At 39.6% G+C, this 25,930-nt stretch overlaps 1 protein-coding gene across 1 annotated transcript in view; it reads right to left on the bottom strand.

The window, feature by feature from the left end:
• The window catches only part of GALNT2 (polypeptide N-acetylgalactosaminyltransferase 2), an 87,210-nt gene extending 61,810 nt beyond the window's left edge, over nt 1-25,400 (bottom strand). The window contains exon 1 of the mRNA XM_084202944.1: nt 25,220-25,400. Within this exon, the coding sequence (XP_084059070.1) occupies nt 25,220-25,342 (123 nt within the window). The 5' untranslated portion in view covers nt 25,343-25,400. The remainder of the gene's footprint in view (nt 1-25,219) is intronic.
• Between the last annotated feature and the right edge of the window lie 530 nt (nt 25,401-25,930).

Raw genomic sequence — 25,930 nt, 5'->3', positions numbered from 1 at the left:
ATCTCCTCTCAGCTTTCTAAAATAGCAGCAAACCACTAGTAACATGAGTATCACATCAAATGAAGGCAGTCAAGATGTTTTTCAACTGTCTTCATGACCGTCAGACATGACATTAATTCTCCCCTAAAGACAGTTTTTCAGGAGTTAATAGAAAGCAAATTTACAGTGAAGCATCCCTGTTGCAGTCCCAATATTCTTGTTCAAAACCTTCCCAAACACTACAGAAATAGAAACTTAATTATTTGAAGGATGTCATTATTATTTATCTGAGAAATTACATAACCTATGAAAATCTGGCAATAAAAACAAGTGACAGTTTTAGATTAGTGACCTTTTTGCAGAACCCTGAAGAAAACATTTACTTCCGCTGTTCAGAGGGAGCTGAAGCTCAGATGAATGCTACACCTGCTACCAGAGGCCAGAGAAACTGTACTGCTTGGGAAGCCTTTTGTTAGCCCCAGCAGACAGAATGTAACAATAAAATCTATTTCTTCCCAGAACCACAGTCCAGGATCAGAACCACTAAACCACTGTGATTGCTAAGAGACTTTTCAAAAACATTAAGAACTGTGAAAGACTCACTGGAGTTGGGAAGGGAGTGATCAGGAAACTGACTGAACACAGATGCCTGTACACCCAGCGTGCTATGCAACACAACCTACCCATCAAGGGAAGGGTGCTCTGTATCTGTTTACCAGACTTTTTGCCTACAGTGAAAGAACAGAGGTGAATGGATAAAGTGACTAAGGAGATAAAATATGGAAGACAAGAAACTCAAATGGAAATGGTTGGAGTAATAATGTAAAGAAATTGCAATACACTGCACCAACTGTAACCTTCCTGTCAGAAATCACCAACATCAGAGGTCCCATCCAAAATACCTCAGCTGCATGTTCCACCCAGACTATCAGGCTCCAACTCTTGTTTTAATTGACAGTCAAGTTTCGAAACTCATCATTCAAGGGAGATTAGTTTGGAGGGGAAAACACACATTTGACTTCACTGACAACTCACATTTTAATCATCAAAACCATTTTGAAAAAGTGGCAGATCTGTACATGACTGACTGTACTGATGGTATGCCGATGACAAAGAAGTACAGTTCTGAAACTGCAGAAACAAAACACAACTTCTCACGAGAAACCAACCTGCCTAGTACATTTAAAAAAAAATAGATATTTCAAAAGAAAGCCATTAAGGAACATTAAACATATTCATCCTCCCAGCACGATGTTTTCCATATCTAACACGGGGCCATTAAAAGTTGCACAGGGGTGTGAGGGCTGTAGCAAAGCTTCAGAGGGCACACTGGCAGTGCCTGTTTCCTGGGCAGCACACACAGCAGTGCCAATTGCACAGTCAGGAGGCTCTTTATAATGAAACACTAAAAAAACCTCCACATGTAAAACAGGCCCACAGATTTTATACAGTCATCACAGAGACACACAGCAAGCTGCATCTCTAAATCAATTTCAAGAACAATCAATACTCCTCTAACACACCAGGCAGGCTAGATAAGTAAAGTTTTATTTTCACAATTGCTTGTGAGTGTGCTTTATAGCAAAACCAAAAAGCCAGAACCAAGGTCTGCTTCAGTACTAAGAATAATTTTTCTGTGGTCACTCTGCCATGAAATCACTATAATCTCTCTATTTTCTGAGTCAACTAAAGAAGTATTATCACAAGAAGTGCCAAGAATATTTTGCCTTATCTAAAATTACAACCCTATATATTCACAGTAAGTGAAGAAGTATTTTATATCTTCAAGACTATACGTGATACTTTTAAAAAAATTGTTACAGAAAAGCTATGGGATATTGAGTTTGTACTTCTTATAAAAAAGATTCTAGTATGGTAACTCACTGTACTGCACATAAAATACTGATGATTGAATCTCTTGGAGATTCAAAATAAAACCTTCTTGGAGTTTAGGAGAACTAGAGGTGCATCTTCAGCAATTCATATCTTAATTCTTGAAAATCCATGCCAAGTTGACAAACAGAACATCACAGAAGTATACTGACAAGAGTGGTATACATTTTTACCCTTTCCTTCTTTAGGGACTCGCTCCAGATATACAACCAGTTATGTCAGCCAGCACAACAAAAAGAAGCCTTTTACACTCTAAAAGGCTGAAGAGTATCACCAGAATTCCATCTTCTAGTTCTAGATTTATGGTTAGTGTTTCAGGACCTCTTTCAATTTCCTGCAATTCCCACAGAAGTTGCTTTCTACAACGAATGTAATGCAATTGCAATGTAATTATTTTGCTAACTCACAAATAGAGATCTCATTTACAGATGCTCCACATTTGATCTTTGTATGGTGCTTTGTGAAATGTAACTGAACTTTCTATTACCTGAATTCAGTTAGTAAAGACCCAGCAGAAAACACAACTCTTTGCTATCCTGGACTGCAGCAAAAGAACTGTAGAAGTGGCTGGCAGATATAAGAACCACTGTACAGGCAGACGTGCCCAGTAAGTACCACCATTTCAAGTCAGCTAATTCTACAGCTCCTGAAGTTCAAGGAGGCCAATCACTGTGATTCAGATTGTTTTCACTTTTACTTAGGCACCCTTCAAGTGATATTTTTGTGTCTTAAAATATAGGCTGGAAGAAGACAATTATAACTACAACAGGAATTTGCACCTTCTAAAGCAGGCTTTTGTCAGCAAAAATCTAAAGCACTACAATCAGTCAACACTTAATTATCCCTGGGATGCAAGAAATGAAGATGTAATCAAGAATGATTAGAAAAATTATAACTTCAAGTTGTGCAGGCTAATACTGGCACTACCTTATTCAAGTCTCAGGGTTGTAATTTCATACAGTTAAGCACTAGGACTTTCTGAAGACACAAACAAATGCAAAATAAAGTAGGCCAGGCTTATTTCTCCATGTAAATTTGTTATACTCCTGTATGCCCTGATGGCTGATGAAAAAACATACTAATGCAGAAAAAAAACATCACAGCCAACACACAAAGGCTACAGTGAGGGAATTTGTTAGACATCGAGGTATTTAAAGATAGGGAGTTGTAGTGCTCAGGGCATGGTTTAGTGGCAGACTTGGCAGTGGTGGTGTTAAGGTTCAACTTGATGATCTTGAAGATCTTTTCCAACATAAATAATACTGTGATTCTATGTAATCAAGCATTCAGTAAGCAGATTACAGCTCATTGAAAACATTAACAATGAGGTAACAGACATGGCCTCACACCAGCTGCATTTACAATAAAAATTCAGCATGCCAAAGGGAACAAACACACCAGCAAATATTTTAGAAGTAAGTTAAGGTGAAGTTTTAGAAGCGAATTAACATTTCGACTTATTTACATTTCCTAAAAAGTGATGATAAAGAACAGGTGTTTGGTCTACCCACTGTCACTTTAAAGGCACAAGATCAAAAATAGCACACTTAAATTCATTCTATCATCTACCCTCTTTTTGCTAAGACCCATCTGCTCTACAGTGCCCACTCCCTGTGCTCTGCCAACTCTTTTCTCCTAAAGCAGAGCAACTATTCCTACTGTGCTGTGTTAGTAGACTTTGGTATACACCCTTACATATTTTCTTCTTCTGCCCTTCCTCAACCTTTACTGTTTTGTTTTGGGGTTATTTTTAGCTTCTTTTCTGCTCCCTTTCCCAATTCTGCTTTCCCACCTCTTTGCTTTATGGGCTGCAGAACAGCTGAGTCTAGAGCAAATTCTCTAGCAGTACTGCCCAGTAAATTATCTGCTACTAAGTATTGATACACAGTAATTGAGATCACGTAAACCAATTACAGTTAATAAAAAGCTTAAAAGAGGGCTCCTGCAGGAGCCCAGAGTCACACCTGAGCTAAACTGCTTTAAGATAGACTGACATTCACAAGGTAAACAGAAAATTGTTTCCTTATCACTACTGCTTTGCTTCCAGATGATGCACCGTCTTACCCTTTATAGACCAAACAAAAGGGCACTGGCACAAAACTCTTGGAAAACCACCTAAGGCTTAGTGACACATATTGAAAGACAACCAAACTTTAACAGTGAGTCAGAGAACACATGGCCACTTCTCTAGCATGTTGTCTAATAACCCACTTATTACATGAAAGGCCTCACACACATTTATTGGACCTCTACCAAGACTAGCAATTGTTTTATAACAATGGTGCTACACGGTGCACTTCTATTTCCTCAGAATGTGAGGGTGAATGTTGTAGTGTGTTGCAATCTCCCGTTTCAGGCTCCCAGTCCTTTCCCAGGTATAGCTTTCCTGTTCCTCTCCCCCTTTTTCTTCCTAAGTGATGTCCATCAAACTTAACATTCCAGTAAGAGCGTCGTGTGATTGGCAGAAGTTAAAAAAGATTCCTCTCAGCCCTGGGCCATTGGCCTGTCCAAGTGTCATTGTCCCCTGAGACTCGCCCTCTCCCACCTGGTTGGTAGCTCACCTATCCTCTCCCCTCCCCCTCTTCCTGAGCTTAAAAGGACCTGGGGACCATGCGGCCGGATTCTACTATAGCTGTTACCAAGATTCAGACATCTATGACCCTGGAATAAAACTCTGGATTAAACCCTGCGGTAGAATCCACTCCTTTCGTTCTTCACCTAGCCTAAGGACTTTCACCCGAGGTAAAGCTGAGTTTCTACCAGCCTGGACTTGTTCTCAGTGTCTAGCTGCAACTCCTAGCTAGCCAGAGGGATCTCTGTGGTGAAAAACCACAGGAGCTGCCTTTGGCCAAGCAGCGAGGGCCGGACGAGCCCAGACACGTGCTATCCGATAATATTGGAATATTATTCCAATAGGTGAGCACATCTGTTTAGATTTTACACACACACACACACTGCTCCAATTGCTGAATGAAACAGCAGTGATAACCAAGAGGTTTTAACATGTGTGATCATACATTTTTCCTGCAAATAGTATCAAGTCATTAGAGGTCCATGGTCATGCTCCTAATGATACAGATGCCCCTTTTTCCCAGTCGTAGTTCCCAGTCGTGTTTAAGACAAGCTGGTCCATTTTACTACAATGCAAATGTGCCTATGAACTGTGCACTGGATTTGACGACTACTCTCTTGGTTTACTATCTTTCCACAGTTTTAAGTAATGTCATTAGTTTCTACTCACTTAAAGAGCTGGACAAGCAGAAAATTAAAAAACAACTGAGTTTTACAATACTGTTATATGATAAAAGGGAGAAGGTAGAAGAATCAAGAGTAGACTTGAGCCTGAAAAGAAGGGAGGGGTAGGAAAATGTTTTAGTTTTTCTTCTCAATTCTCACTATCCTAATCTGTTATCAGGCAATAAATCAATTTCCATAAGCTGAGTTTGTTTTGTCAGTGATAGCAATTGTTCAGTGATCTTCCTGTCCTTACCTCAACCCACAAACTTTTTATTCTGTTTTCTCACCATCCTGATGAATATGGGGAGTGATAGAGCAGCTTGGTATGCACCTTGTGGCCAGTTAACTCACCACACTGAGCACAGTTGAATGAAGTGCTATAGTCATACACTTGACTTGAAAATGAATAGCCAACAAACTTTCTTGGTGCTTCCAGAATCTCCTTTCTAACTTGTGGTGTAAAGTATTTTTTATACAATACTGTCATACAAACGCAGATCATGGCTAGAGAGTAAAATCTTCCTGTGTAAGCCACATGCACAAAACCATATTGTAATCCACCCTAATGTGGTGGAGAACAGCAAAGCATATCCTACTCACCTCAGAGAGCCAAGGCTGACAATACATGGTCATTCACAAGCAGGAAGAGCAGGTCTAACTTCCACTGCAACACAGACACTGCTGTGTTTCCAAGGCGCTAGCTATTTCTGCTGTAGCAATTCCATGGGCTCACACTCTACTGTAGTTGTGAATTCACCCCACAGTGCTTTTGACAAAAAAATCTCACAGACAGCACAGCCCAACATGCACAAAGCAATTATTTTGACTTCCATCTACAATGGCCTTACAATGGCACTCACTAGGATGTTTGTAGCTATGAGCTCAGAGTCCATCAATATTCCAGCATAGATCCAAGAATCAAGAATTGTCACGTTACAAGAAAAAGTACCTCACAAAGAGCAAGCACTGAGAAAATAACTGAATGATTTTTGTAGGCTACACTTATTACTGTAGAATACAGCAAATCCAAAGAAGAAAGGGTATTTGCATGCCTGGCTGTGAGGCTTTCCACTTCACTATTTGCCTTTTAGACACAAAGGAGATTCCAAAGTAACACAAAATCACAAAGTTTATCAAGTTGTCCATAGGCTTGTTCTTTGGACTCTGACTAGACAGATTAACCATGAGAAGCTACCTATCACACTACCTACCCCAAAAGCAGGGAGGAGATGGAAGCCTAGATTGCCTCGCAAGAAAGTCATTGTACTTTTAGAAGTACCTAAACACCTTCACTATTAGTTGACAAATTCAGCTTTTCAATTTTAAAATTTACTACTTTAAAAAGACCCTTAAATACTATTGTGCTAATAAGGTATATAGAACCATGCAGCCTCTTGCCCCTTAAGAAGAGATCTTCATAGCCACTTGTATAAACACACTCTGTCATGCACAGCTGTCTGAGAAAATTAGGGAACTGGGAAAATTAGTACCTAAGAGTCCAACACCAGACTTCCTTTTTTATTCAGTAACACCCCTCTTCAGACTCTTCTCCTTATGCTCCCCTTTCTCCGCAAGAAAGGTCACAAAGATCTATAGCTAAAAATCAGTTTAAAATTAACCAATTGAATCAAATCAGCTCTTCTAAGCACATTCTTTAAAAACATAACAATAGTTAAAACTATCAAAACCATTCATTTATTAAACACAGGAGCACCGGTGTTCAACACAAGAATTCCATTCCCCTAAACATATGTTCTTCTTGAGAGATTAAATTCTGAAACAGGAAAAGGAAAACCTGCTTTTTCTCCTTTATGAACAACTTCCATGAAAGTTTGTGCAGAATTAGGAAGCTTTGGGTCTTGAAACAATTTCTAGAATGACTGCTTTTGGAGTTGGTGCCAGCTTGATAATTAAGTATTACATTTTTCAAAACTTCAAGGCAAGGACCATTCTACCAAAAGTCTGAAGCTACCAGATGCACAATATACAGAAGTGGCCAATTACTGAACTAACCAATCAGCAATTACAGTGAATCGAGCATATTTGAAATCTGTCTCTTAACAAAATAATTATGTCAGTTTACTTGCTTTCTGCACAAAGTGAGACCACTTATTCACCCATTCAAAAGGTAAGTGCCCAGGCAGTACTTCATAAGACTTGCTTTCTGATCAGAAAACAAGCTACTCAAGATTATGGCAATACTACTATTATGGCAATGGAAAAGAAAGACTGCATGAAAAATTTAACCTTTCCACTGGAAAATCACACAAAATTTACAAAAAAAAAAAAACACTTACAAGCAGTCACATGGTTAGAGTAACAAAAAAATCTTAAGAGCAGTCATGTGGTCAGAGGGAGCAATGGCAGGCAAGAATTCCAGCGTGTTGCTGTCAAAAAGTAAAAGCCACTGAATGGATTGCTTTTTTCTTATATCAGAAAATACTTACATTGGCTATGCCAAAATAAAAAAACTTATAGCTTACAACCAAAAATACTAAAATCAGATTTTAAATTCCAGAAACCACTCTGAACTACTTATAACATCATTTCAGCTTCTGAATCTAGCTGTTGACATGCAGCTTCAAAAGCTGAATTTGAGGGAGTTTCTGTATTCCTGTCATTTCTACACATACCTACATCTTGATCATCTGCACCAGTAAAGCATATTTCCCTGCAGTTCATATATTGTAACCTTGTCATCAATACACATCAATATGTACAAATTTCAGATGTGAAAAGCAGAAATGTTAATTTTTATATCCTTATCAGTAAATACCAACTCATGGGTTTGAAAGTCAGTCCTTCAAGCCAAGCAACTGACAATGTCACCAAGGCAAGAGAATTTTCAAAGAAAAATATTGAGGGTTTTATCTATTTCATGGAACAAATATCTTAGAATGTGCAGAACAAAGATGGTTGATTTTGAATGAAACTAAAATAAAGAAGTCGCTACATCACCACTCTTCAAAAACAAATCCCGAAGCCTTTGGAGATATGCCATGCCACACAAACTCACAAACTCCAAGATTGCTACTGCAGCAGATTTCTTCGGAAAAAGAAAACCCACAATGAAAACAAATCCAGATCTGGCAGAAACTCTCTCAAAATGTCCTTGTGAAGCCATCTTTAAGTTAACCTTCATTCAAAATCTTTGAAAAAAAAAATCATCCCCAAGATCAGTTTGAAACATCAAATTGCCTGATGCAGCAAACTGAAGTGCTGCCTTCCAGCCTTCTAGCACCCAACACACATTCTCACACAGAATAATTGGGGAGTTTTTAAGACCATTATATTCCTTGGGTTCTGGTTACCATCAGCATAGCATTGTGTCACACCTTCTCACCAGCAGGAAAATAATCATGTTGTTTTCCTTTGTTTCTGAACTTCCCCCTTTCACACTGATTTGAGGATTCACTCTAAACAAGAGGGGGTCAAAATTATTCTTGTTTTATTACAAAGTTTTTATAATGCCTTCCTCAGAGGGTACTAGTTTGCACTAGGGGCCAAAAACATCAACAGACAAGAAAGGGAACTACAACAGGAACTACACAGGTACTTAGTTGGAGCAGTCTAATATCAGGAGGAAGGGAGAAAACAACAGTCAAAAGGGACAACACTGTTACCTGGCACAAAGAAAGCCAATCAGCACAGGAGGAAAACCTACTCAGCAACCTTTATAAACCTAATCAAAGCTCCCTTCCTGGAGCAGATCCGATGATGCAGTTCGGTACAGGAATAAACTAATCATCTGAACACTTGATGATTAGTATTGAAAAACACTTGAAAAACTGAACGTTTTTCAGTATCATGTTGAAAATAAACATTAATTTTAAGTTGGGTTGCCTCTGTACAACTTCTGTAGAATGATTCAAAGAAAGCCTACTAAACCCTACTTGAATTTCAAGGATTTGACTACACACCAAAATTTGTTTATAGTGACAACTGTATGTGGAAGATGCTGTTCAGTCTCTGCAGAAGAAAGACTTTTTTATACTGAACAACATCCTCCATCAAGAGCTACCAAGACCTACTTGATCTCCCAAAGGTTATCACTCTCTTGAACTGTCAAGGAAAAGAATAGTGTATATTAAAATTTCATTCCTCTTAGTTCACACTGCACACTGAGGAGAGGAAAAAGAGGGGAAAAAAAAAAAAGAAGGGACTGTCACATTTTTAATTAAGTCCACTTATGCATTAATCATGACCATATGGTCATGGTATTATGCCATGAAATAGTTCAGTAACAGTGCATTTCCTCCAACAGACAAAAATAAAACACAAATGACCTGTACACATGGATTTTATTCTACTTCCTCAGTTCTTTACAGAGGAAATTATTACAAAGTCCTTATTCTTGTGACATTTCAGGTCAACATTTCTCTGGTTTGGAACACATGTTCAACCACAACTGTCTAATAACCCAAGATGAAGAAAACAAGGTGTTGCTCTGCAGCCTTATGTAAAGAATTGAAGGCTCCAACAGCACTTTTGCTCCAAACTGTAGCCCAGAGTAAATGGTGATTTAAAAAAAGCAATAAGATATTTTGCTAATCCCAAAAAGAAACAAGCTCCAGCATATCTAGGAAGTCTTAAATTGTAAACAATACAATGGCAAAAATATCACAACCAGATTAAATTAGCCTGTATTTATAAGACATAATACTTTCCACTTTCACTCAAGCAGACAGTTTATAAAGTAAAATAACATGCTTACATCAAATGGTAAAAATGTTTCGGAAAAATGGGGCCTGTTATTTCTTGTTGCAATAGTAGAAATCTCCATTCCAATTTTTTTTACAGTAATGTGACAAGACAGGTTTTGATTTAGGAAACAAAGATGGACAGAGAGGGATGCTGAATATGCAACACATTCAGAATTAGTACATCTTTAAAAAGGCAGCTGCAAAATAGAGCCTTGGCAGATCAACATTGTTGTGAAATAAACAGCTTCTCTCAATGAACAGTCCAAGCATACTACTGATGTAGAGTTTGAGAAACCAGACTGCAAAAATAGCAAACAAGTTAAAATTTGTAGGTACCCAACCCCAGCAAAAAAACTACACTGTCAATTTAACTTCCCTTTCGTAATTGCAGATCATCCCTCAAAACACCTTCTGATCTCTTTGGAAATAAGCTGAAGTGCAACATTAAGATAAGCAGTGACACTGCTAGAGCCAGTGCCTATGACTAGCAGCAGTGATGGCCCAAGCAGAAAGGAAGACTGAAAAACAAGTTCAGTGCCAGCTGGTTTGTACCACACAAAGACACAGGCAATCCATACTCCAGAATCCGATGCACTGCTAGCCAAAAGTTACTGTGAGTTCCCTAAAAGCCATCAGTGCAAAAAAAGGGACATATACTCTAGCTCTAAAGATAACCTAAATCCAGTATTTCAATAGCTGGAGGCACAGTGATGGTTACCGAGTAAACTGACCCTTCTCTTAAGAGATTTTCAATACCTTAATTTTGCCAGTTGTGAGTTCTCCCACCGAGAGGAATATTTCCAACAGTCTTTGTAACACCATTAGTGGCGACACAGAACCCAGATTTTTACAGATTACTGTGACTTGAAAGTTACATGGAAATGTATCCATCAAAAGTGGGTACAATCAAAATGACCTGGTGTCCTAGGATCATACACCATGACTATCATATCTTAGCTTGATTTGAACACTCATACACAACATTTTTAATTTCTCTCTATATATGCCATTCTTCCCAGCTGACAAAAAAGACACCATAGTACCATGACAGACGTAATTTCCATTTCTAGAAGCCTCCTTCTCTGCTAATGCAAATCTGAAGGCAGCTGACAGTCTGAGAAAACCCAATTGTCATCATTAAAATCCAAATGACCGAAAAAGAAATAAATCAGTTGTGTTGTCAAGAAGTGACAGAATGGTCAAGCAGAGGGATACAAGAGCCCAAAAAACCAAACAAACGTGAAGAGAACAGCTTTCTACTCATGTTTGGTCTGAATAGAAAATAACTGCTTTTGCCTGCAAGCAAACTTGGTAAATAGGTATACTGAACAGCTCAGTCTGAAACTGCTTTGCTATTCTTAGCATGGAGACTACTTATCGTTTTGTAAAAGTGAAAGCTAAGAGAATTTAATAGAATAATTAAAATTATATATTGCTGCCATTAGTACAAATGAACATCAAAAAAAACTCTGCAGCATGGTATTCTCCCCAGATTTTCTTCAATTCAACTGGATTTGACTTTCATGCAGAGTGCAGACAATACAGGCATGGTTTTATACTAACAGTAAGATTAGTAAAAACACATTTGTTCTCTTAGGGCTTGTGATGATTTTCTGAGATAGACAAAAGCAAAGTAAAAGGCTACACATCTTAAAATACCTTTCTTTTTTTTATGACCTGCAGCTTATCTTCAACACATTACTTCCTTCTCTACGCAGGATGCATCGTTGGCAACTGATGAAAATTATGTACAACAGCTAGTAAGCCTTTAAAACAAAGTAGCAGCCTGTATAATTATCTCTCTCCTTTCTGTTGCAGAACACAAGTGAAATGTCAGTGTGTGCCAGATACTATTAAAATTACTAGATTTCTGCAGCCCTTCTTCCTTCATAGAAGCACGGGGTTTGGGCATCAAAAATAGAAGCAGCCAGTTCCTAGCTTAAGTTAGTTACTGAAATATTGAACTTTCTTTTCATATTCTACCAGGATGCAATCATTTAATTCTTAAATCTAAGATCATAAGAGTTCTAGTTAGTGGAAAATAATCAAGGGTCCATCTAACTTTGTCTTTTTAAGCTCTTGGTTAGACAGCACATTTCCCAAGAACACTTCTTACACTATATTCTTTATTGCATGGCAGGAATATGCCATGTCTGTTTCAGCAGCTTTCCATTCTTGCATGGAAAAAGAACAAGCAATTAATTTACACAGTTCTTAATTCTCAACTGTGATAGAGCAAAGAGCAAAGCTGCTAGAGATCAAATACAAACCCAGGAGTGCAGCACAGAAACTGGGTGAATAGAACCAATACAATTTCTGCTGTACATATTCAGCTCTCAAGGGAGTAAGAGGTCAGGGTATGTTAAAGTCACCTCTCTTATCTGAATAGGCATAAGAGCTAGAACTTCATTTCCAGAAAAACCAGGTAGAATTAACTTAATAGTTGAAAAAGTACACAGTGCTGCATGTGAGACAGCCTATACTAGCATAAAGTATTGAGGGAATCAATCTTCAGGTTAACATGGACAGGAAGACCACACATTTATGCATGCTGGCACTCAAAGAAACAGGAGGAATGTAGCCCCTACCATGTCATGCGTCTATTCAAAGAGTACAATTGAAACAATTCCCATCTCACCAGTAGTTCTATCCATTCTAATATCAATGCAGTAACTGGAAAGCACTGCTGTTCACTGGCAGACCTGGGAAAGCTTTGTTTTCTCCCTTCCAACTCAGGATATTCTGTGGAAGAAAAGAATCAAGTGCTTGATCATTGCGCTGGGGCAAATAATAGCATTCAGGCATGCAGCAATAACTCTGACTTCCAAAACCAGAAGGGAAGCCAGCACTAGCACTTCCTATCATTTCACTGCCATCTTCTTCACTGTTTGTATAATGGCAAAAAGCCATTCAAATACAGGAGGAAAAAATTACTACACAATTATTGTCTTAAACTGATAAGCCAGAAAAAGAAGCCTAAACCATGTCACAAGAAAGCAAACATGCTGCCATCCCAGCTGCTATAGCCTACTGCCAGTAAGAGCATGAGAACAGTCTAAATGAAAACATCATTTAGTTGCCAGAACAGCAACTGAAATAATTCCAAAAAAACTCTCCCATTGGAGACTCTTCTTCCTCCAGCTGACAAAAGAATTCAGTGCTAGAAATTTGATATCCACAAGCCCTAGCTGATCACAAAAAGCTTTTTAATTATTCTGATAAGATGCTTATGTGAAATCACATTTTCCAGATTGATCATTAAATGCTCCCGCTCTATCACCTTCCTCCAGGATAGGGAGTGCATTACTTTAGCCTACAGAACACAAATGCAGACAAATATCGTCAACTCATTTGATATCAAGCTGCATTACTGCAAAGTTCATAAACTAAGCAAGCATACTGTATGAGAAATATGCTTAGTATTGTATTGGAAACAGCAGCAAACAAATTATCAGTATCAACAAGAAGGCCACTGTCTTTAGTTTTAAACAGAAAAAAACCAAAACCCTGAGAACAAAAGTCACACACACATTTTGCCAAAGTATGTTCAACATCTATCTTCATTTGCATAATAAAATAGAATCTCTACCTAAAAACCAGTCTAAACTAATTATGCTTTAAAAAAAACCACACACCATGGTGCCATGAGGTTCTGACAACGCATTATGACACTACAAGAGGAAAGGACACAGCTAAGTCATATAGCTAAGGGGATAACCTATAGCTAAGGGGATAAATATATAGCTAGCGATAAACTCAAAATAAGACGGTATATAAGACTCAAACAAAAAAAGTATTAATAATCAAAGCCAACTACAGACATTTGTTTTGCCTACATAAACAAATGCTTAAGAGTCTTAAACTCAGATAATGTCAGTGTTTCTGTGGCATATTTTATAAGAAATTGCCTTCTTAAGTACAGTGGGGCTCTAAGCTCAGTCACATATTTCTTAAAAGAAGACAATGTCTTCAAAAACTATCAAGTACCTACACCCACCAGCATCCAACACCTTGCTTATTCAACATTACAGACTGCCTCTCGTCACAAACTGGAAGTACTAAAACCAGCACTTTTTAACATAGTTTTTAAAGTCTCTCCAAGATTTCGCCAAAATCATTCAAATAAAAGTTCCCTTTAAAAAAAAAAATCTTCAAAGCACAACTGAGAGAGCGATCAGTTTTTACATCAATTTTCTTCCATACTTCTACACTGGAAACTTATCTCAGAAACTGGGATAACAACATCATGAGATGACAGCCACATTCACAATTAATTTGAACAAATACCATGACATTTCTGAGCTGTTGCCTGCCCCTGAGCTGTAAGCTGCTCTTGGAAATAAACATTACAATATCACAATTCTTAACCAAACTGAACATATTTGAACTGAGGGTTTCAGAAGCAGTCAGCATCAACCACACTAAGATTATACACTAGACATGGTTCCCTGCATAGCCTGACTACTGTACCAGCTCCAGATCCCTACTCTAGTAAGCTCAGCAAGAAGCACAAGGTCCCATTGTACCTCAGTGCTGAAGACTGAAAAGCTTGAGCTATCTTTTCCATATGACATATAACTTGGGACATTATAACTTCTTGAAATCCATTCAATTACTGAGACTGAACCAATAAAAGCCAATTATCTAATAAAGTATGCTGAGTACAAAAAAACTCTGGTTTTGAGCAAAAGGCCACAGCAAGAGAGAACCACATGAGAATTTCTACCATATGACCACAGCTAACATTCACACTCAGGTATCTAAATCCTACTGGGAGTAAGCCCTCTTCTAAGTTCATGGTGTAGAAATAACCTGTTAAGACCATTCAATCTTTTGCACAACAAAACCAGAACTCTAAACAGTGCTACAACACAACATTCAAAAGTGTCCTGAGCAAGCGGTGGTATCCTTTCACCATTCTTTCCAATAGAGTTGAACAATGTTTACAACAGCCAAGTTTACAAATAAAAGGATTACTTATACAGAAACAACCTAGAAAATGTACTCTGAAACTGTCAAAATATTTTCTACATGCTTAACTAAAAGAAAAAACAATGACCAAATCTGAAACATCTGCAACCAATGAAAATCCAAAAAAATTTTTTTGAAAAGTCACACACCATGATAATCCATGTGTATAAAATCAGGCTTTGCCCAAGTTTCTGGCTCTTAGAATTGCCCGCACATGAGAGACAACATTAAATGATTGCAGCCTGATTTTAACACCTTGACGCACCTTAATTTTCTCACTATTGTGTGTAGGATGCAAGAGGCATTAGTTATCTCAGTAGGTAACTGAAATGGATTTTTAAGCAAATAGCTTTTGCTTGTATAAAGACAGATATTTTAGGTCTAAGCTAACATGAACATCAAAATCAATCTCTTGCTTATTTGTACTACAGAATATTCAGAAAGTATTGGGAATAACTGAGAAATTATACCTTAACAAGACATACTGCATTCTTACCAAGCCTTTCAGAAACCTGATAGCCATTGCAGAGAAGTCTTTCAAAATGTATTTGTTTTTATTCTCTGATCAGTATATATTTTGCCCTAACATATTTCTAAGTCTCGTGATAACTCAGGGGTGGTATCAACAACCTGTCACTCAGTTCAATCTTTTCTCTAAGAATCTACCAGGCTAAACAACACGTGCACTTATATCTCTATAGGGAAAGAAGTTTCCTCAAAAAAGGGCCTTGAGACATACTTTTTGCAATACAAATAAGTCAAGTCTCTCCATCACTTTTTGAACATTAAGGTGAGAAAGCTAAGAATATAAAAAAGTGCTGATGTTTGCTAGCCCACTGCCTGCTACTTTTCACCTAAATACTTCTTTCAGACTCCAAATGACTTTAAATTTAATTGTCAAGACCTGTAAATTCTTAATCCATACTTGTTAACAGAAAGCACACAGGTTAGCCTATGTGGTGGGGACATTGTCTTTGATAGACATCTATCAGTTTAAGAGGTTTTAAGAATGATTCCTAAAAGAGCAGAGTCAAACTCCAATTTTCTCACCAAGTCCTTACAGGACTTGCTACAATTACTGTTCACCCACAGCACTTTCAGAGTGCACTGAAAGAAAGGTATACACTGTGTCAGTGGGACAAAAAAGAACATTTCCTTAACTTTAAAAAGTAGTCACTAACATAGTGTGTATGTGTTGTAACTATTCCACGTGGTGGAACAGTTAGTTTGATGTTTGTTAAGGCTAAATGACATAGTACATCTTCATTTCAGTGGCCGCTGGCAAAGCAACACACTGTGCTGTAAGAGCACAAGTCAGAGGACTAAAGACCAGTCCCTATTTGCTCCACTCAGATAATGAACGCCAAGGCTGCAGTCGATGGGGGGGTGTGCCACAGCAATTGGAAGGACTTTGGCATTCCACTGCAGCAGGAGCCACGCCACCACCATAACATGAGCTTATTATGCTGTCTGGACACCATGTGCAGACCTAATTTTGTGACACACTCCAGCAGAGAGATACTGCAATTCCATCACCCCCACGCTCTTGGTAGGCACACATACCATAGCAGCAGTTTTGCCATAGGGGTATTTCCCAATATTGGAACAATGTAACCTCTAAGAATCTAGGCTGGTCCACCATTAGCCGGGAGCAGTTTGCCACCAAATGAACTACTTTATGAGGACAAAACTTTCCTTTTCCTTACCAAGATCCCAAGAGAGTCAAAGTGTACTTGAGTGAACAGACTTTTACATTTCACATAAAAGAAGCAAGAAAAGAAAAACCAAGCAACTTAAAAACCTTCACATCCCCAAAGCATATATCCATTATATACACACACACGTGTATTTATTGACCGTCTGTAAACCAACAGGCCAGATAGAGAAAATTTATTTTAGTAACAAATTTCAGCTGTGCTCATATCTCCAGGGTGGCTAAACATTTGGAACTTAATACAAGGAGAAAACATTTTCTGATCATCAAGTCATAGCTCTTTGAGAATTCATGCACAATAGCATTAGCTGGGTGCCAATTCTTTGCATAGTCTTTCCTTGGCCAAAGTCCTTTTATTTGAGCAGATCTGTTACTCAGTACAGGTGGTCCATTGCACTTTGATAATGCTTGAACTCAGCAGAACCTCTAGTTATTCTCTGCTTCCCTTAATAAAGCTCCCAGGTTTTATGACAATTTTACAGCTTCAGAAAAGTTATTAACAACTGAACTTGCAACCTTTTCAATAGTCTCTTTTTTTCTATACAAGACCACAGCTACAAAGAAGAGAAATCCAATTTATTGCCTTTGATGTGCACTACATAGCAATTTCAGAGATATATGGAATGCCCTAAAATTCAAACTTGCTGTTCTTTTACTATCCTGTTCTTTTCCCATTTGAATTTCATAAGCAAAGCTCAAAACCAACATCTGTCTGCATAGTCCCCTTACACAAATGTGCTCCTCTCAGTTGATGGAGCTATTTGAACTACCATATTTTAACTTGTTTAAATGACAATACAGGTACCCTGAGCAATTAACAAAACCAGTGTATAAAACAGAGATAGTGGGAAAAATTAAACAGTTTAGACAGATGAAAAGTAAAAAAGGAAAAAAATAGTCTTGATAGTAATTTTAGCAGGCTACACTGGAAACCAGTCATAGTCATACCTTAATTTTGCAGAAGAAAACCAGCTTTTAACATTCAATGTGACAGATTAAAAAAACACACAAACAAACAATAAAAAAATCCTATCTATAAGCCAAATATAAATTTAAAATATGCTACATTCCAACAGGGGGTTCAGTTCATAGAAAAGAAAACACATGCTGATTTTTTTTTAACTTTCTTGATTATTAATTACTTCATGTGACATAATACATAGCAGGTCTGCTTAACTCATGGTAAGAACACATGGCAAATGAACATTTAAGTGAATGACAGCTAAACACGTACTCTGGATATGTCAGTAAGATAGAGGTATACAAAAAAATTCATTCTCCAAGTAATGGAGGAAAAGGAAAAAACATCAGACATTCAAATATCTTCACTTCCACTTATCAGAAAAGGTCCCTGTATGAAGATTCCTGTGAAAGAACTTTATGGACTTAGAGGGAACATGAAATGGTTCCATTTCTAGTGTTAGCTAGACTCTCTTATGCCGTATCTTCAAAATCCCAAACACACAAACCAAACATTTTGATGTGGGCACCTTTTTTCCCCCATTTTCCCTCCTCAATCCATCCCTTATTACTTTGAAAGCTTAAATGAACAAGAAAAGCAGAAGAGAAGAGGGCACCTAACTTAATTCAAAACAAGCAGGAAGAAACACTGCACCCAGGTTTTAAAATTTATATAGCTTAAGATACCACCACTTTGCATTACATGATGGCAGTATGTAATTTTAACAACCTGCTTAGCGTTTCCTTCTGTAACACCCACACTGATATTCCACTTCCACAATATCCTGATATATTCGGGCAATGACATTCAGCCCCATCTTCCTGAAAAAATTGCAAATGTCTCACTGCTTCCTGCAGATTCATTTTTAGAATTCAAATGATTTGCCAACACATGGCATTGCCAACATATTAGCAATACACATCTCCTAAGTCCTAATAAAAATCACATTTAGTCCCAATGTTACTGTTGGGCAAGGAGTTAAAAAATGTTTGTACACCACCTGGCTATATATTGCTTTGTACCACTATAGCTTAACCACTGTCAAGAGTAGGTTATTTAAGTAGACCAAATCAACTTAAAACAAATCATTTGCACTGACTTAATTTGAGTAGTTTCTATTCACAGGACCAACTGTATTCTAATGTTTTCTTTTCAAACTGATTTAACTTAACCAAAAGTACTGTAGATTAAATTATGTATAAATTATATGTAGCCACCAAAAGCCAAGCAAACTCATTTTCTAGGCTGCCTGGTAGAATTGTTTTTAAACAGCTTCTAGGCATGCAACAAGGGTCACTCTGTTGGGACACCCAGCTCTATGACACAAGGTGTCTCTTCTATTCTGTAGTAGAGTATCATTGCAAGCAGCTTTTCAGCAGACAATATCATTTCTTTCATCTAACATACCATCATTTTAACCAAACAGTACCAGTTATACACAAACGCTTAGATAACACATCACACTGAAAAACTGAAAAGGACAGGCAAGTCAAAAGAGGAAAAAATAACAGGATTTCCAAGGAAAAAATGTTGAATGCTCGTGTAATTTTGAAGACTAAGAATTAAGTTTGCTAAGATTTGTTTACACAGTTTATCTTTTTATTCTAGGCTGGTGTAAAGAATAAGTGAGGTAGCACCATTGAGATGAATCTCATAACTTTTTTTCCACTTCACATGAAGTCATATTGTGCCCTTTCTAAATTAGAAAAAAAAGTGCTATTCCACCACTTTTTATGTTATATATTTGGAAGTGTCTAGATCACATGTCAAAAATTACTGGCATTTATTTGCAATACACCCCAAATCAAAAGACTGATGGGACAAAAAGAGGTAAGGCACATGCACAATTAGTTAGCGGACTACCTATCTGTCAAAGGACATCACTACAACTTACAACCTTTGTACCAGAGATTCCAGAAAGCAGCAAACCACAGCAGCATTGGAATAACACAGAAGCACAGCAAACTACTACAATACCCACTTGAAAGGGAAAAATAACAGGGAAAGGTGGTTAACTACCCCATTTGGTACTAAACTACTAAAGAAGTTATTCTTGTTTCTCCAACCCCTTCTATCTACAGCCCTGCTCTATTTCTGCATTTATGAAACAAGCAGCTAACAGTAATCCAAGAGCCACAGCCTCTGTGCCACACATCAGTTTCTAACCTAGCAGGTTGCAGGGGACAACACAAGTCCTCTAAGCAAAGAATTAATTTCTCAATGTCAACAAACAAAAAAACTCCCTCAATAAGGCATTTAAAAAAAGAGAGGAAAAGAGAATACAACTACAGACCTAAAGTGACTGCACAGAATTTGCAATAGACCACCTTTTATCTGCACCCAAAGTTAAGTTTTATGAAGTAATCCATAAAAATAAGTAGCTGAATTTCCAAGACAGTAATTTAGTCAATTGACATATGTTAGATTAAGAAAATATACATGTATGACATTTACATTCTAGTGAGAGGACAGATTTATTATTGAAGTGCCTGGGCATTAAATCTCTTTCCCATTTATTACAGAATCATATAAAAGAAAGCTCTATTAGCAGAAACTGTTACCTGTTATAGAGAGGAACATCATTTTTTATCTCCTTTCACCTTCTAGGAAGTGAATGATACAGAAAAGGACATATGACAATTTGACTTTTTTAACCTTTGGTATCTTCACTTGTCTCAAGATCAAGGTATCAAAAATCACATTCAATGTCATGACACATAAGGGACTAAAGTCATTAAAAATGATGCAGCAAAGTAAACAGTATTTAGAAATTAAAGCAGGCAATGCCTTCCCGTGATGAAAGAAGCCAACCGATTTGAAGTTTAACCCCTTTGTTTCACATACCTCAAGAGAAACACTCAAGTTGCACATAAAGCGATTAATGGATTTAAGTCAACACCCATTTCCTTTCCTCCATACCTAAACCATCAAAAAAGCACTAAGTAGTTTATGCAGGAAGAGAGGAAGAGTGCTATGTGTGCCATTACATACAATGTCAATAAAAGCCTCTTTTACCAGTAACAGAAATAGTAGAGGGGTCCCAAAACAAAAACCAAAAGGAAAAGAAAGCTTTGTGTATGCAGAAAGGAGTTCTTTTAAAGTTTTATCCATACAGAACAAGAACTTACAAGGCTTGCTTCTTTTTCCCCTGCTTTACTCAGTGATTGAGACATTTTTAATCAGTCACATACTCAATATGAAGCATCAGCCTTTACCTTCATTTATTTTACCTCAGCTAGTTCCAGTACAGTCACCTATCTAAAGTCTGCTCCATAATAAAGAAAAAAAAGCAAAACAAACAAAAGGGAAGAGAAGGGAAAACTAGCACTATGTACAGGATAACCAGTTCCACAGGAAAAGCCTGCCTCCCTGTGGCTCAACCAGCCCTAAATTAGATTTCTCCAGTTCATTCCATTACACCCAGTAAATCTGGGGAGCCAAGAGAGTAACAGCCTTCTAGTTCAAGGCAGTTTGGGGTTTCAGTTTTCAGGGGGGTGGAGCTGATGAAAACGAAGAATGTTTCTAAATGTAGGAACTACCTGTGAAAGAGATCTATCACTCCTTACCAAAATATTGCTTTTAGCCTTCTCCTCTAGACAGGGTGGAAGATGACAGATGTTCTACTTAAAAACAACTGAGATTCTTTACGTGGCAACAAATGCAAAAGCCTGTCAGCACTCTGGCACCTAAATCCAGAAGGCTACAAACCTTGGTTCAGCTGTGGCTTAGCCTTGCAGGTGTCTCTGGATGCCTTAGCTTTCACCAGTAAATCCCCATTCTGCCCACAGATCTCCTCCTTCTGGGGATGCCTCTGAGGATTTCTCTCTTGGCAGCAGCAAAGCATTTGGCACTTTCAACAAGATTCAGACCTTCCTCTGTCCAGCCTGAAGGGCTCAATTACATGGAGCTACTTTCTTAATGCCTAGAAGAGCAAGTTCTTTAGAAATCAGCTGGAGTTTTTGGCTGGTTTTGGTGTGAGGTTTTGTTGTATTGGGTTTTTTAATTTCTTTTTGATTCCAATCCAGTCACTCTATTGTGCAAGAGCTTAGTGGTTCAACAACTTAAAATCTGTGTGACAAATATACAAATTCACACTAGTTATAGGAGGGGATCACATCAGGATGACTTTGACTTTCTAACCATCTTACAGAAACTGCTGCATTTTTATGCAAGTCTAAGACAGAGAGCATGAACTGCTTTTGCTCTGGATTAGGAAATTTATCCATGAAAAGAAGGGAACTTCCAGTCTCCCGTCCAAAGGCTTTTTAATATAAAACACATTTAGTGAACATAAAAGTAGACCACATTTTTTTTCAGTCTCACAATTGCTAGGCTTTCAACTTGCTCTCTTCTCTGTCACAGCCTCTGTATGGGAACCATTTCTCTAACCTTCAGACATGTGAATCAGACTCACTCTTTCCAATCTACAACTCAGTGATCCAGCTGGAAAGGAGTCAACTGAACATGGTTCTCTCATGTTCATGAACATTTTGATTGGAGATTTACTGGAGAGAAGAAGGGGGGAAAAAACCCCAAAATATTTCTGTTCCCTTCAAGTACATTGTGAATGAAAGGCTTTGATTCTATCCTTTTCTTCTTTTCAAGCAGATGCTTTTTTTAAAAAAAAGTTGTCACACACAAATTTCCAGATGTGGAATACATCACTTCTTTTTACTACAGTTTTTATGCCTAGGTCCAGAATGAAAAGCACTGTACCATTCTTTTTTTTAGGTTATTATTTACACATTTACCATTTATCTTGTGCTTTGTGTGCTTTAGACTCTTTCATGCCTGCTCAGACCGTACCAGGCCAATATACTGCACACAGAGCTGTGGATTGCACCACTGTTGAGAGGGGCCAAAGACTTTATCAAGACTGTACCACACCCTGCAGCATCCAAACAGCTTCACAGGTCTTATTAGAAAGGTTGCAGATGAAGAACCAAAATAAACAGGAGCTCAGATTAACTCTGACACTACTCTAACAAGAAAAGCAAATTAAAAAAAAAAATCACTCTTTTCTCTTACTCAGGTGCAATCCTGGCAGAGGGCAAACACCTTCAACTCTACTGAGGAGAAAGAGAATTGGTGCTGTTCAACACATCACAGGACTGGGTGCCATATCAAACAAGTCCAGTATGTCTGAATAACACATTAGGTCTGTGCATGGGGAAAAAAAAAAAAAGAAAAATATAATCCTTATGGAAAAACACATTCTGTTTGTACAACCAGATCTGTAATTAACATGTAAATTACTTAAACAAATGAAGAACTATTCCCTCCTGCTTTTTGTAAATTTATAGACTGAAAACAGTAGAGACTACAATTTATTAAAAAATTGTGTTCTCCTATAAGCAACTCTGTTTCTATTATATTGAAATAGTGGGCAAGTCAAAAGGACTATATGAAGTCATACACAGCAAGAAATTTACTACAGCCAGGTTTCTGATCCTAAGTTTAAGACAGTCTGTGTTTTTTGCTTTACACCAGTGTCTGACACTAAGTTAATAAGCCTTTTATTCTGATTCAAAAGCTATTACACTACACACATCTTCCTCTACTTACATGTGCTAACCTACGCTGAAGCCTGGGATTAAATTTTATGCTTCACTGACAGAAAATAGAATCCTAAATCACCAATCCACATATAATAGTTAATTTCCCCACTTGTTTCTTGTGGTCACAGTACCTACTTTCTTCCTTACCACGGCCTTACTTTAAATTTCCATATTTTTAAACACAGCACTGGGCTTCAGCTCAGGTCTATGAAATGTCTCATTTTCTTGAAATTATTCCTTACTAAACTTTCCCAATTACCCAGACCAGTAAGGTTTACTAAAATTTTGTGCAGAATGACACCAAATTATGCTACCAAAGCAAGTAACAGGTTCATTGATCTCTCAAAACCATAATAAAAACTGCTACTAATATCAATAATAAACAGCAACAGGTTCTAGCAGATTAAACACCAGACTCTTACTTAGAAATACTGGCTTCTTTCCTATTTTATTCTCACCAAGTCTTCTAGGTGACCTTGGGCAAATCACTACCCCCACACTGCAGTTTCCCCAGCAGTAAAAATTAATTGAACAGAATTGCAAATCTGTCTGGAAATTCCAAGTGTAACACACCATAAGAGTTAAAAATATATTTCCCTATCTGCAGATACATTTGCCTTGATAGCTTTTCTTTATCCCATTATACAGTAGCAGTGTAAGATTGCTTTTACTTTCTAAATACACTCTGGTGGTTCTTCAAGAAAGGAGGTAAGGCAGAGCCTAAAGCCTATCACATGCTTGATCTCTTTCTGCTATTGTATCTACTTTGAAGGACCAGGAGCCTGTATGTGGCAATACAGACTTACACTTACTTTAATATATTACATCAAAAGTCGCTGTTGAACACATTCCTAAGGTACAGAGAGAATAAAAAACAGGACAGAGAGGCAATTATCAGCAAGCACTGACTCATTCTCTAAACCCTTGCTCACATAAGTAGCCATCCAAGTATTTGCCTCCACAACCTGATAGAGGAACAAGTCATCAGCATTTTTTTACAGGGAATACATACAGTGATGAACCAAACTGTATCAAAGAAACGTAAAAATATTCCTCTTTTTATATATCAGCTAGACCTACAGAATACTACTTTTCATTTAACAGGAAGCAGCAATTCATTAGCAAACAACACCATTCAAGTGTAGTGCACTTCATTCAATTGCCCTCTTGCCCTATTCTGGGTTTTTTGTAAAAAATTACATAATTATGGGATGCTTTACACCTTTTCTATTTCAAAACAGAAGGCTTAAACAGCAGTTTCTGAAAGCTCTTGATTTTGCTAATCTTTATTGCAGACGAAACACCGTAAAAGGAAAAGCACCTAATTTTTCTAAGCAGAGATAGTGGGAAGTGGCAACTTTGTCCACAAAAACCCGATCTGATTGACACAAACGTGAACTGTGATGTGTTTAACTTCCAGCTGTGCTCCTGACCGATGAATTACTACAACACCTTGGAAAACCTATTTAATAACTTGATGGCCAGAATACTGAAAAATTACTCATGTATTGTCCGCAGGGAACTTCTTGGACATTACTAACACTTGTAACACGAGCTGCTATAAAAAGGAAGAGACAGACCTTCCACACCACAGACACAAAACATGACAAATCCGGCAATTTCCTGGAATATTGCAAAACCGGTCGGAAAACGGTACCCTTCAGACACAGAGCCAAAGAGAAAGGAAAGTGCTTTGCATCCAAAGGGAAAATGCATTAGCAGCTCGGATCCTCGCGTGCTCTCTAGGTGGGAACACGAGCCCGAAGGACTCCGGTGCCGACGGGGAATGCTGAAAGGGGCAGACGCTCAGTGCCGGGAGCGGAGCGGAGCCAGGCGGGGCCCCCCCGCCCCGGAGCGCAGCCCTGGCCCTCCCCACCCTCCCTTCCCACATCAACTTCCCCCGGCCCGGGACGTGGCCGGCTGCAGTTGGATAAGGAGCGACGCGACGGGGCTGAAATCGGTCTGAAGTCCACAAAGAAGCCATCTGCCTCCGGGAAGCGGGCTGGAGAAGGGCGGGCGCAAGGGGAAGGAGCAGCCCGGGGCAGTTTCACGCCGCCTGCAAGCGAGCGGCGGTGAAGAGATCGCCCCGGCCGCCGGCCCTGCTCCCAGCCCCAGGGCCCCGCAGCGCTGCCCCCTGCCCGGCCCGCGCCGCCCCGCCGCCGGGGCACGGAGCGGGCGCACCTTCCCCGGGCTGAGCTCTCACCTTCCTCCTGCCGCCGCCTCCGCCGCCGGCCAGCGCGGCGCTGCCGCCCGAGTACATGTAGTAGGCGATGCCCAGCACCCAGAGGAAGGCGAAGCAGAGCAGCAGCCGAGACCTGCGCCGCATCCTCCCTCCCGCGCCGCCGCCAGGCCACCAGGAAACGGCCGCCAGCAGCCGCCGCCTCCGCTCCTGCCGCCGCCGCCGCCGCCGCGCAGGGTCAGGGGGCAGAGGGCGAGCGCCCGCCCCCCGACCAATCCCGCGCCGCCCGGCCCCGCGGGGGGCGGGCCGGCTCCGCCGCCGTCGCCATGGTTGCAGCACGCCGGGCCGCCGCCTCTGCCGCGCCCGCGGGCCGGGGGCTGCGCGCCCCCCGCAGGGCGGGCACCGGCGTGGCCCGGATCGGTCCCGCCCGCCCCTCCCGCCGCCGGGCACTCCCGGGCCTCCCCCGCCGGCCGCGGGTCTCCGCGGGCGCTGCCTGAGCCGGGCCGGGGGGCGGGAGCCGCGCCCCGCGGGCAGCGGCCAAGCGGCGGGGGGGAGGCCGCTCCCCGCCCTGAGGCGGCGGGGCACCGCGGGACTGCGCGGCTGTGCGGGTCTCTCCTCCTCGGAGTTGTCCCACTCCCTCCCCGCTCATACTGGCTGATTACACGGAGACTCTCGGTACCGCAAAAACTCCAGACTGGCCCCGGTCCGCGCCCCGCACCCCCCGCCCGCCGTAGC

The sequence above is a fragment of the Fringilla coelebs genome, assembly GCF_963513975.1.
Source record: "Fringilla coelebs genome assembly, chromosome: 3".
Lineage (NCBI taxonomy): Eukaryota > Metazoa > Chordata > Aves > Passeriformes > Fringillidae > Fringilla > Fringilla coelebs.
This window is presented reverse-complemented; position numbering and strand designations above follow the sequence as displayed.